The sequence below is a fragment of the Chaetura pelagica genome, unplaced genomic scaffold (genome assembly GCF_000747805.2).
Source record: "Chaetura pelagica isolate M959 unplaced genomic scaffold, ChaPel_1.0 scaffold72, whole genome shotgun sequence".
NCBI classification, from domain to species: domain Eukaryota; kingdom Metazoa; phylum Chordata; class Aves; order Apodiformes; family Apodidae; genus Chaetura; species Chaetura pelagica.
The window spans coordinates 833,319-846,359 of NW_009952560.1; the positions used below are offsets into that span (position 1 = coordinate 833,319).

At 40.8% G+C, this 13,041-nt stretch overlaps 1 protein-coding gene across 1 annotated transcript in view; it reads left to right on the forward strand.

Moving 5' to 3' along the window:
* SYNRG (synergin, gamma) overlaps positions 1 to 8,198 on the forward strand; it is a 34,345-nt gene extending 26,147 nt beyond the window's left edge. Inside the window, exons 15-22 of the mRNA XM_010009041.1 lie at positions 608 to 1,210; positions 1,510 to 1,673; positions 2,530 to 2,583; positions 3,300 to 3,396; positions 3,650 to 3,798; positions 6,453 to 6,563; positions 7,019 to 7,054; positions 8,067 to 8,198. Coding sequence (XP_010007343.1) covers positions 608 to 1,210; positions 1,510 to 1,673; positions 2,530 to 2,583; positions 3,300 to 3,396; positions 3,650 to 3,798; positions 6,453 to 6,563; positions 7,019 to 7,054; positions 8,067 to 8,198 — 1,346 coding nt within the window. The remainder of the gene's footprint in view (positions 1 to 607; positions 1,211 to 1,509; positions 1,674 to 2,529; positions 2,584 to 3,299; positions 3,397 to 3,649; positions 3,799 to 6,452; positions 6,564 to 7,018; positions 7,055 to 8,066) is intronic.
* Positions 8,199 to 13,041: the final 4,843 nt, after the last annotated feature.

The window sequence follows — 13,041 nt, forward strand, 5'->3', positions numbered from 1 at the left end:
TGTGAGTTTGAAGAGTCGGCCACGCGGCGCTGCGGTAACTGTGATAAGCTTCACCAGATTTCTGTTCTCAAAAAAAATATTGCAGCATGTTTGTATACATTCTTTGTATCAAAGCATGAATATAAAATTAAAATTTATTAATACTTTATTGGAGGGAATGGCAAAGTTAGCTCAGTCTTCTGTGTGGTTGGTTTTGATAAGATGAAATAACGTGATAAGACGGGTGAGTTGCTCGTGTTTACGTTTGGATTGTAGATGCTGCAGCCAGCATCAGAAAACTGAACTGGTGAGCTGTGCAGTCTGTACTGCCTAGGAAAATTTATTTTTTTTAGTGTTTCTTCACTACCTATAGAGGGATGGTGACTTTCAACTTAAATATAAGGCAATATTCAAAGGTCAAGGCTTATATTTATTGAGTGAAGGTATTTTTGTATGAAACGTTAGGTGTTTTTCAGGTTGTTTTTGTGCAAACTCTAGTTTAAGCTTCATTGAAACAAAAGTTCACTGTGTTTGTTCATGCAGCTCTTTAAGACTCTTGTTTTTATACAGTGTAGAGAGATTAACGTTTGAACTTCAGCTTCTAATTGTAGGGGTTTGTTTTTCTCAGATATAGATGACTTAAAATGTGCCCCATTTGGAAGCTGTAACAGTGGGTCTGCAGTCAGCAGCCTGGCAAGCTATGACTGGTCCGACAAAGAAGACATTCACCAGGGCAAGAAGCTTTCCTCCTTTGTCCAGTCTTCAGGAAGTGGATCCTCTGCAGCTACCTCTGTTCTTCAGAAGAAGGAGACCTTGTTTGGCAGTTCAGAAAACATTACCATGACAACAGTTTCCAAAGTGACAACCTTTTCTAGTGAGGATGCTTTACAGGATGTTTCCTTTGCAGCCTTTGCAAACTTTAAAGACTCTGGACCAACATCCAGTGGTCCAAGTGACGATGACATCGGAGACTTTGGTGATTTTGCAAGACCTTCATCAGAAGCCCAGGATGCAGCAGCAGCAGCTGACACAAACCCAGAGGCAGATTTCCTTGCTGGTGGTATCTCCTCTGAACTGCGAAGGGAGTCCACAGATGACTTTGGAGAATTCCAAAGTGAAAAGCCAAAAATCAGCAAGTTTGACTTCTTGGTGGCAACTTCCCAAGGCAAGGTGAAATCTAGTGAAGAGATGATCAAGAGTGAGCTGGCTACTTTTGACCTGTCTGTTCAAGGTAAGGCTGCTCAGGGTGGAAGAAAACCATGATACACATGCCTTATCAAAGGCTATTTTTTTTCTCATTTAATCTTGATTTCTGAAGTGTTTGGAGCAGGTTTTTTAGAGGAAAAATAATTTAGTGCCAAAAAGTTGTAAGAATTGAGGAACTGGGGAAATTTGCACCAGCCACCAACTAAACAGTAGGCTCTGTTCTTCTGGAGTAGTAAGACATACCTTGCTACTGCTTTATTAATTTTAAATAGTCCATGCCTGTATGAGTAAAAGACTAAACTTGTTTATATTCTCACTTTGTAGGGTCTCATAAAAGGAGCTTAAGCCTGGGTGACCGAGAAATAAGTCGCTCTTCACCTTTGCCAGTTTTGGAGCAGCCATTTAGAGATCGTTCAAATACTCTAAGTGAGAAGCCTGCCTTGCCTGTCATCAGAGACAAATACAAAGACTTGACTGGGGAAGTTGAGGTAAGGAATTATCTGGGATACAAGTAAACTGGCAATGACTTTCATCAGTGGGATATCAAGGGTGTTCTGTATCCAGTTTGGGACTGTAGCTATTTGAGTTTAGGGTACAATTCTAAGGTAGCATCTGGGTAAGGTTGGAAACTTCTCCTACAGGAGGTTTCTTCTTTCCTGCCTTTAAAGTCTTGTGAAGTGGAAAAAAAAATGCTGTTACCTGAAAGTCAGAATGACTTGACCTTGCAGTCGAAGCTTGTAACTGAACTTGTAGCTGCTTCCTCCCTGGAAGTGTCCAAGGCCAGGTTGGATGGGGCTCTGAGCAACCTGGTCTGATGGGAGGTGTCTCTGCCTGTGCAGGGGGGTTGGATCTAGATAATCTTTAAGGTCCCTTCCAACCCAAACCATTCTATGATTCTATGAAATCAGTTCTGACTTAAATCTAATCCTAGTACTGGCACCGAGACCACTGACTTGGGCAAACAGCCTAACTTTTTTGGCTGGGTGGTAGTTATTTCTCTTGCTCATCTTGAGAATAGATGGTAAAGGACTCAGATTAAATTTTGCTAATCCAAATTTCTTGAAAACAGACTTGTAACAAATGTGTCAGGAGCAGGCATGTGCAATGCAAACTTTTTCCCATTCATGTATGTTCTTCTGTTTGAAACTAGTTCTAGGCCCTCAAAATCAAATCAGTTCAGAATACTTAAAGAATAGGGGGGAAAATTAGGAACAAGTATGTTAAATGTTTTCCTAACTAACTGCAAATGGTCTTTGAAAAGACCTGTCCACTTTGTGTCTTGAGGGAGGAGACAGGGCACTGTGTGCAGAAACAAGGTGCAGACTGTCCTTTTCTTTCAAACAGGAAAGTGAGAGGTATGCATATGAATGGCAGAGATGCTTGGAGAGTGCCCTGCAAGTAAGTGCTCAGTCTTCTTCAAAACCTCCTTCCTGTAGGTACCACCTCATTCAGTGTTTTAGACCATATAGGCACAGGAAGGGTGTGCATCAGCCCAAATGGATCACAGTTTTTAAACCAAAATCTGTCATGCAGCAGCTACCTCAGCTGAAGATCCTCTAGAAATCTCCCTGTCATTTATTATTAGTTTGGCTTTTGCCTAAATTCTTAAGTGTTTGTGAAGTTCCTGTGTTCTGAGTGCCCACTGAGGCACGTTGTTCAGGGCATTGATAGCAGCTGGCTCTTCTGCAGTTTTTGAGGAATAGCCTTGTTTAATGTGCTCTGCAGAGAGGAGATTCCCTTCCTGGCCGTGGGTGTCAGATGTTTCACAGCCACTTTAGTTTTCCTTAAGATTTCTTATTTGCATTTGAGTATTAGCCAAAACTGTGCCTGCTGTTATCAAACTAAATAGCAATGGATGCATCCTCTTAAAACTATGATTTGGATAATGCAAATATTTGGGGGCATATGCTAGGGCTTTAGATATTCCTCCCTTCCCCCTGATCTACTTATAGTTACAGTATGAATGTATAAAAATATATGATGAAGTATTGCAATTATTTGTTATTTAATTTGCCTCCTGGTTTCTGTAACAGTTTCTGTTGGGTACAATATTGTTCATCATAATTATTTTAAGGTAGATAACACCACCATTTTATGAAATTCATTTCCACCAGGTCATAAAGAAAGCAAATGATACCTTAAATGGAATAAGCAGTTCATCCGTTTGCACTGAAGTTATCCAGTCTGCTCAAGGCATGGAATACTTACTGGGTATGGTTTATTTTATCATGTCATTTACACTGAAAGTTCTCAGAGAAACAGATTTTTTTTAGCTTAGTCTTTGCCTGCACAGAAATAACAACCAACTCTTCTGCTAAATAAATGTAACTACTACTTTGAAATACCCATCCATGACCACCTTTTGTGTGCCATGCCTATTGTCTGTTATTTCTGAGTAAAAATTTCAGAAACCTGTGCTTGTAGTGAATTCCCTGCAATCCTCCACTGTGTTTTGTGTCAACAGGGGTTGTTGAAGTCTACAGAGTAACAAAGAGGGTTGAACTGGGTATCAAAGCAACCGCTGTTTGTAGCGAGAAACTCCAGCAGCTGCTGAAGGACATTGATAAAGTGTGGAACAACCTAATAAGCTTCATGTCGCTTGCTGCTTTAACAGTAAGAACAAAAATAAGCTATGTCTCTAGTGAAAAAAGACATAATTAGATGTTAAATGACTTTGTGGGTGTCCTGACTTTTTACAGTTTGTATTTTTCTTTTGCAAAATGGAATTGCACTTATTAATGATCTCCAGTTTAAAGCTCCCTGTAAGAAAACAGCTCCCTGTTATTTATGTGCAAACCTGATGTTATCTTACTGTCTTTGTGGTTTGGATGATATCCTGTGTGTCTATGGACCTCTCCAATAAGGGAAACTTAGTAAAATTTAAACAAGGAGTTTTTATGAAACCAGAATCATGTGGACACATCTTGTCTTCAGTATTCCTGCAATTAGTTTTAATGCTTACAATTCAGAAGAACACAATGTAGCAACAGAAGAATAGCTCAACTGTTTTCCTTTTTCCCTGGGTATGGAAGTGCCTGAGTTTCTCTTGGTTCTTGCTATAGAAAACTGAATAGAAGTGCCAGAAAAAGCTCCCTGGTTCTGAGACAGCCTGATAGGAGCTCGAGAACTTTCTATAGAACTGGTTGAGTGTTGCATGGAGAGATGGTGAGGGGCTGTCCTAGGGGTGGCCCCTAGGAGAAAGAGCACCCCATAGGAAGGTTTTGCAGAGGAGCTAGGAAAAAAAAGGCACATTGGGGCTGGGTACAGAAGGCACACAATTAGAAGGCAAAAAAAAAAAATCACCTTGCCATTAAATACCTTGCACTTTGTTGTGTATGTGTGTTGCAGGAAATGCAATGTGCAAAGTGGCTTTCTTTAACCATGGTAAACCCCATATTTTAAAGGAATCATCCACCTGTAGGTACTTGGTATCATATTGCATAATGGATCCCTTTAACTCAGTATATACCTCAGCAGTCTTTAACTCTTAGTGGATCATTCCCTGCAAAACAGGTATTATAAAAGATCAGTCCCTTTTTACAGCTGTTATACACATTTTAAGCCTCTCCACTACAAACAGTGGTGGTAAGCAGGAGTTTTTGGTGCTGTCCTGTGTTGCACAAAGTCTGTCACAATATGAAATCTATACCTTCCATATTTTACTGCTTGGCAGATGAAGTTGATAGACTGGTATTCACCTGTTTGAACTCTGCCATTGCTGATAGTAACAACTTAAAAACTTATCAGGATCCTCTCCTGATATAGGCAAGTGGATTAAAATTTAGTTCTTAAGGTTCTTTTCATTGAAAGATTACAGGGATTACCTTAAAGTCCAAAGCTTGGCCACGTGTCCTCCGAGCTGCACCGGTCCAGATGAATTTAAAACATAGTAGGAGCTGCAAATAATGACTTCACATAAACACACAGTGCCTTTGAAGTTATCTAAGAGACAGGGACTCCTGTAGCTCTCAAAATCATGCCTTTCTGCTTCTTTCCTCCACCTGGGCCACTGGGAGGTGTGGAACCTGTACCTTCTTCCCTGGGTGTTGCAGGCACGGATCTCAAATGATGCAGAAGTGCCAATTAGGCAGAGAGCAGTGTTCTAGCTCAGAGGCATGTGCTTGGAAAGGTTAATTTTATCTTTTTAAAGGATTTTGTTACAAAGTGATTTTATGCACAGCCTTGTGGTTTTTCACTGCAAATTACAGGCTGACCTTCTCATTTGCTTCACTCACACATTTGGTAAACAAATATTAGAGTGCCTTTATTAATTTGATTGATCTACTTAAAGATTAAAGGGTGGGTTGTTTTTTTTTCCCTGATTCCAATTACTCTTCAGCCATTCAGCAGGGGAACGTGATCAGCATACCTCGAGTGTGGATTAAGATTACACATGTTCTAGGATCACCCCATTCTTTTTGGTTTTTAAGCTTCTTGCATTTCTAGTCGTTGTTTTCATTTGCACTGGTATCTTCAAGCAAAACTTCCACAGTTTTATACCACCCTTATGCAAAGTTGTCGATTAGCATTTACCTTGTGGCTGAGATGTTAAGATTGTGTACTGGAAAAGTGACTATATTAATTTATTACATATTTGCAGGCTTATTCTCTCCCAGCCTTTGCCTCTCTCTTGTGTATGGCTGGTGACCTTAATTCTTCCATGATTTGGTTAACCTCAATATCCCATTTTGTAGTGCTCCAGCTTCAGAAAAACCTTCAGCAAAGGGATAACAACTGCCCTTTCAGGGAATAATAGGGAATTTAGGACAATAAACACTGCTACAGACACCACTTCAAATACAAGTGAGGGAAAGCTGCACTGGTGATGGCTCCTTCCCTTGCAGCTGCACAAATAGTTGTTGCATTCCAGTGTTTATCTTCAGCCAGTTCTTAATATTCTGCAGTTGAAACGGAGCAGCCGCCGCCTGGGCTCTTTCCTCAGAAGTTTCTTCCCCTTTTGATGTGGGAAGGTGGAACTTAAGAATCCTTTCCTTTGTAGTCTAACCCTTTTTTTTTTTTTTCTTTCAAGAGCTTGAGTGTTATAAATTAATGCTGGTGGAGATTGCATAGCAGGATTGCAAATACCTACTAATGGCTTTGATTAAATCGCACATCAGCCTATGAGAAAATGCAGTATCTCATCTGTGCCACCTTGCTGGTGGGAGGCTGTGGCTCCTGGCAGCAACCAGATCAATAGTTTTTATCATGATGTCTGAAACTTTTTCAGTCACTGAGAATGCTTAAGTTTTCTTTTCTCATTTCTTTAGCCAGATGAAAACTCACTGGATTTCTCCTCTTGTATGCTGCGTCCAGGGATTAAAAATGCCCAAGATCTTGCCTGTGGAGTGTGTCTCCTAAATGTGGATTCAAGAAGTAAAGTAAGAAGAATGGCCTGTGCTGTTAAACTCATTATTTCTGTTACAGTCTGGGCTTTTATTTAGGCCTTGGCTGTATTTAAAAAGATTTCATAGCTATAGTTTGTAACTGGAAGTGGCAAAGGCAAAATCTGACCTGTAGGTGGGACTCAGTCTATGTCCTACATTCCTTAGGCTGTGGGTTATGGCAGCTGTGGATAAAGGGATGAGTTAAATGGTTCATAATGGGGAAAAAACTGGGATACGAAGACTTTAAAAGATATATCTTTTTTTTTTTTTTTGGTTATAAAAATCTTTTAACGACTTTTCTTCACAAAGTTAATCTCTGAGGATCACCAGGAGGGGACTATTGCAATTAGCAGAGCTGGGAGGGAATCCCAGGCCATGCACAGGGTCATGCCAACCAGTTAACACCTCTTGGCAGTTTTGCTGACTTTTTGGTTTCAACATTATTTCAGAAAGAAGAGAAACCCGTGGAAGAGCTTCCTAGAAAAGTATGAATCTGTAAAAAACATATTCTTTATAGAATCATTTAGTTGAGTGTGGAAGGCTGAACTGCTAGCTGGCTTTCAGCTCTCATTCTCAATTGTACCAATCATGAATCCTTTTCTTCTAGTCATTTTTTGTGATTGTAACACTTGATCCGATCAACTAACATGCTCCAGAGCCTCCCTTCTGTCTTGTCTGCATGTTTGTATCTTGTGAAAAGCTTCTGGTTTTGTGCTACTTCTGTTGTGTGGGGAAAATTCACTGCAGTGGGTTTCTGAATCTGTATCTTCCTGTGTGTCTGTACAGAAGAGGGGGAACTGTAGGGGTTTTTTTTGCTACAAATATTGACTTTTGGCTATATGTGGTAGGCAATGGCATTTTTAGAAATCTCTGCAGGAAATCCAGGGTGTGGGGAACAGAGTTAGAATATTTTTTTAAATAGGTAGCTGTGAGGCATTGGAAAGTATCTCCTAGCAACAAACACCAAGATGTTTGAAGCCTGTTCATGGCTTCACACGCTCTGTTCAGAAGCTGCTATTGTAAAGCAGATTCAATTAACAGAAGAAAGTGGATCAAATTCAGCCTGGAATAGCACTAATACAAATAATTGCACCTGCCTAAATCATAGCAAAATTTGAACCAGTGAAATAAATGCAGTAGCTCTCACTGGCTGGAAAATGAGCTTTTCTCTGTCATGGCTGTGTAGCAGGAGTAGAAGATGTGTGAAGCAAGGTGAGTTAGTTGCCAGGTTCAGATTCAGCAGATGCTCTTCAGATGGCTCCTCTGAACCAGGGGGTGACAGGCAAAGCAGACATCAGGGGTGATGACTGGGGGGCTTTATCCACCTGCAAAGACTTTGCAGTCTAAAATACAATCTTGTTGATTGGGTGGTGTGTTCAGAGTGAGAGGGTCTGGCCATTCTGGGGTAGTACCTCTGCAGGATCCATTTTCCACTCTAGCTTCCTAATCCTGGAGCAGATGAGACTCTCACACTTGTTTCAATTCTTGTTATTTTAGGCCTTTAATTCAGAAACAGACAACTTCAAGCTGGCGTATGGAGGGCACCAGTACCATGCAAGCTGTGCAAACTTCTGGATCAACTGTGTGGAGCCAAAGCCTCCAGGTCTCATTTTGCCAGACCTGCTCTGAGAGCAGCAGCACTGAAGGTGGAGGATGGGGTCTGATAATAACAGGACACTTGGGGTAATGGTGTGGTGGGGTAAGTGGAAAGGCTTGAGGTGTGGTTAGTGTTTGAAATGGTTTGTTTTGATTTTTGTATCGTAACGGGTTAAAGCCACTGCCACATGCAAATAACTCATGAAGAATTTCACTTGACATGGCTGGGGCTTCAGAACTAACCAGAAAAAATGTCCTGTGGCAAAAAATGCAGCATTTCAGTCTTTCTCAAGATGAAAGTGAGTCGGTCTTTGTAACAAACCACTCTGCTAACCACGAGCATAAATCTCTGGGAGAGGCCAGTACCAAGCTTCCAAGAAAAACTGAAACTGAATTGGTTTGCATAGAAATGACCACTGAACTACTTGAAGTACATATTTGCAAGCATATCACTTCTTTAATGTTTTTGCTATATGGACCAGGATGTTTTTTTCTTTAAATATTTGCTGCTACATTATTACAGTGCACGAGTCACAGTAACTTTCAAGGCAAAATTAATTATTGACTTAGAGTAATGAGACTGCAAAAAGCTGTTGTATATTTATGCTTCCACTGTTCTGTATTGTAATTTATACTGTATCCTGTGTATAACTGGGTATTACTGGGGGATAAGGACTTGGAAAAATCATTGAAATTTTCCCTGTTGCATCTGGGTTCTTCAGTACAGGCAGCTGGGTTTTAAAACTTGTCGTCTCTGCTGCTCTGTTGTAAATACAGACAAACTGGACTGTTCCTGAGCTGCAGGTTTGTGGTGTTTCACCTGACCCTTTGGGAGTTGTGTGCCTGTTGAGAACTGAACTCCAGTGATGAAGCATGTCTGCTCCTCCATATGTGTCTTAATTTTTGGTACCTTAATACCTTTTTCTTGATGGGATGGTGTGTCACTTGTGCAGTCTGGTTCTCTCTGGAGTAGCATGTTTCTGACTCAGAGCTGGCAGCACAAGGTGGCCCTGAGCTCCTGCTGCAGGCAGGGGTGATTTAACAAGGAAAGCAGGTTATATTTTGGAGCAGGGTTTTGCACATCTCCTGTTTGGTTGGTTCTGGCAGGTACAGCTACCTGGATAGAAGGAGGTTAGTGTAATAGATTGTCCCAAAATGTTACCACTACATCTAAAGTACCTGATTCTCTCTTCAGATGCAACATCCAGATGACAGTGCAATCAGCTTTAGTGCTGGTTACAGGCTTTTAAACCTTCATGGTACTATTGTAAGAGCCTTGCCCCTGTACAGTCTTAATCTGCAGTGAATGAAGTGGGGTGTCTACACATCAGGTACAACTTGCTTCTTAACTCTGGCTAAAGTTTCTCAGATCTCTAGATCTCCTTTCTCTCCAAAGATATCAACAGCTTTTCCAAGTTTCTTTTGCCTCCATTATGAGTAGCTGACACTGATGGGTGGTTATTTGCTGAAATTGAAATTACTGTGAGGAAAAATGATGCTTCATATTGAAAAAAAGAAAAAGAAAAAAGCTTAGTTATACTAAACTATTAATGATACCAAATGAAACAATCTTGGCTAACAGGAGTGCAAGGTGTCTGGCCCCTTATTTAGACAAATTAATATAAACCTTCCTGCTGCCTGCAATTAGCTCCTTCATAAAATAAGCAACTTGTGCCTCCAGTCACAAGCTCAAGCTAATCAAGTGGCAGATTTTCAATAGTGTGACAGTGACTGCCTGCCTTCCCTTGCCCAGTAATTATCAAAAAGAAGGGCAGTTCACTCATTGCTTGCTCGCTAATTCATTTATTAGGTGTGAAATAATTACAGCAGTCAGCACCGTGCTGTTTGACCACAGACATTGTTTTCCACCATAATTAGGGGCTGCTGTGTCCATCCCTTGTGCAGGTATTCCCAGGGGTGTCTGGGGTCTGCAGGGCACAGGGAGCCAGTTCTTGTTTTTGCATCCTGAAATCCAGAAGCACTTGAGCATTGTCTGACTTGAGGCAACAGCCTTGCCTGGCTGCTATCAAGGGGACTTCTCAAGTGGTTTGGAGTAGCTGGCTGACACAAGGGCTGCTGCTCCTGAAATGCTATATTGGGAAAAAGCAGTTTATTGTTAGCCTGGGTTTCCACCACAGCCCCTGAGCACTTTGCTAGAGAGGATTTATGTTTTTTTCCTCTAGTTGAAAGAGAATGCCACAAGTAAAAGGCCACAGTGTGAAACTTAAAGCAACCAGCATTTCAAATGCAGTACCAGGTTGTTGTAAAAGCATTTTTCAGTGATGTTTGTCTTGCTAAGCAAGTGAGTTCCCTCTCTGCAATGCAGCCAGTGTGGCTTTTGGCCTATAAAAACAAGGAATCAACCTTTACAGTGATAATTGCAGCAGAGCTCACTGAAGTCTGACACTGCTTCTTGCTTGCTCCTTCCAGCAAGAAAAGCAGCAGGCCTTGGTGGCCAGCAGGTGTTCTGAACCCAACACCTTCATATCATGGGAAATCACCCAGTGTTTTGCACATAGATACCCTCGATAAAGGGATTGCACAACAAGGATCATCTCACTCACATATCCCAGTCATTAAAATGACTCATTGTTGCATTCAGCAGCATCTCAGAGATTACATTGCCAGCCCAAGCCCAGTGTCCTTGCAATCTGTATCCAAGGTTACAGTATTTCCTACAGTGCATTGTCACAGACCATGTTTCCCTGCTTCCTTTGCATACAGGCTAATATGGACATGCTGCCTTTTGCTTTGGTTGTGATGAATTCCATAAATCTAACTCCTTTTCCTGCATGTGTTGTGTTGCTAGAAAAAAGTGAGGAACACAGATTTTTCATTTAATGGACGTTTTCTCTGGATCTGCCCTGGGATTACCCATGGAAAGTGGTTTTTCTATATATTTGTGTATATCTGGATTTTAAGAGATTAATCACTGGGTTATTTAATGTATATATCCCTTTGTTCCACTGTATTCCTGATGCTCTTGTGCTGTCTTTGTGTGTTGCAGTTTTCCTGTGGTGGTAGGAAGGCTGGGGAGCAATTGGGCATCTCCAACCTGTTCCCTTGCCCACCCCTTGCCATGGTTTGGTTTAAGAATCCCCCCAAACTTTCTGACCCACGTTGGCTTGGAGGTTTATTTGTGGCATGGGAATTGTTAACGTTCTGCACTTGACCATTCCACTGACTTTTCTTCTCTGGCAGCAGCTTCTCTTCACCTGGGTTTGTTTTGAGCAGCTCCTTCCCTGAAATTCATGCAGTATATATGAAGTGATAGTGACCTTCAGCCTAAGGTTGAGAAGAAGCTCCTGCAAACCCAAGGAGGGCTTCAGTTTCTAGGTAGCACCATGTCAGACTAATTGAAACAAAACCCACCTTTTCAGTAAAAGCTGCTGTTGCATTAACTACTTGCTCTGAAATATTTTTTCCCTGGATCTGTATTTAATTCCAACTCTCAGTCTGAAAGTATAAATGTCATAATTTTATGAAGAAAAGTAGTCAGAAAACTTCTCTCTATATTGTGATTCTTTATTCTGCCCTCTGGGCAAACATGATTTCTCTTCTGGAGTGGTTTTGTGATTAGTAGTTGGAGCTGTTTCATTTTGTGCTATCCTGGAGTCCCTGCTGGTATTTTAAATCCAGTGAGAATAAGTGTTATTAATTTACTTTAGTACATTGTTGACTCCCTTAATTCTTGCAGTGATTTATAAATCCTTTGTCGAGATTCAAACCTTGTATTCAATAAACAGCTCATTTCATATCTGACCAACCTGTGAAGTGGCTTATTCAGCTAGAAGAAAAAAAATGTTGCTTTTGCTGCTTGCAGGTACCCAAAGGTTGTCACCTCTGGGGAAGGCTCCATGGGTGCTGGCCTGGGAGCTCCTCCTTGGAAACACACAGACAGGGAGGAACCTCTTGTGACCCAGGAGAAGCCTTGAAAGGTTGACAAAAAGGTCCTTGAGCATAAGGAGGCTGCGTAAGTGAAACCTCCTTTGTGGTTGATATTTGAAAGGTGTCTCAGCAAATGACACACAGAATATTCTTCAAGCAATTAAGATATCGACCATTTGGAAAAGCCTGTGGGGAGCAGGAAGAATGATCTTCCCCTCAAATCCAACTGGTTTGCTTCCAGCAACCTGGAGTTACATTGTGGCTCCATCTCTTTGGTTTCTATAGATTTGAGGATGCATGGAAAACTGGATTTTGAGGGGGGGAAAAAACACTTTCAAGTATCTTTCGTTGGAATGAACACAAAAGGAACTTCTGCAAAGAAATACCTGCAGGTATTAATACCATTGCATTAATATAATCTCAAATGGGTATTTCAGGTGAATTCTTTATTTAATAATGTGCTTTATTAGGCAATTACATTTTTTATAGGTCTAACTTTCCTTTTTGTTCAAAAGTCAGTCTTGATTCCTTCTTGGCTAAACATAAGCACTTCCTCCTCCCCTAGGTACTGGGGCAGTGTGTGTATGAAGTACAGATAATTATTCCAAATGGAAAAATTTTACCATCCAATTTTTATAATAAAAATACTGTTCAATCATACATAGTCCATTTTTTAGGTAAAGTTCCATTTTGAAAGCAGATTTCAATTGTTAGTATTTTTTTCCTCTTTGAAATGTCATCCTTCCAGAATGCCTTCAGACTAATGATTAGTCTTGATTTTTAATCCCTAGTTCCTTTCTTTCCTCACCATTTCCCTGGTTGCAGTTTAACTCGTGATAAAAGTAGATTAGTAGAATGTGGGTTTGTGTGGGGTTTTTTTCAGCCTCCTGTGTCTCTTTGTCACTGAAACCAGGGGACAACCATGAAACATGAACTTGCATGATGGCAGAACTCATTTTTATTGCACTGAGCCAAAACCTCATTCCTG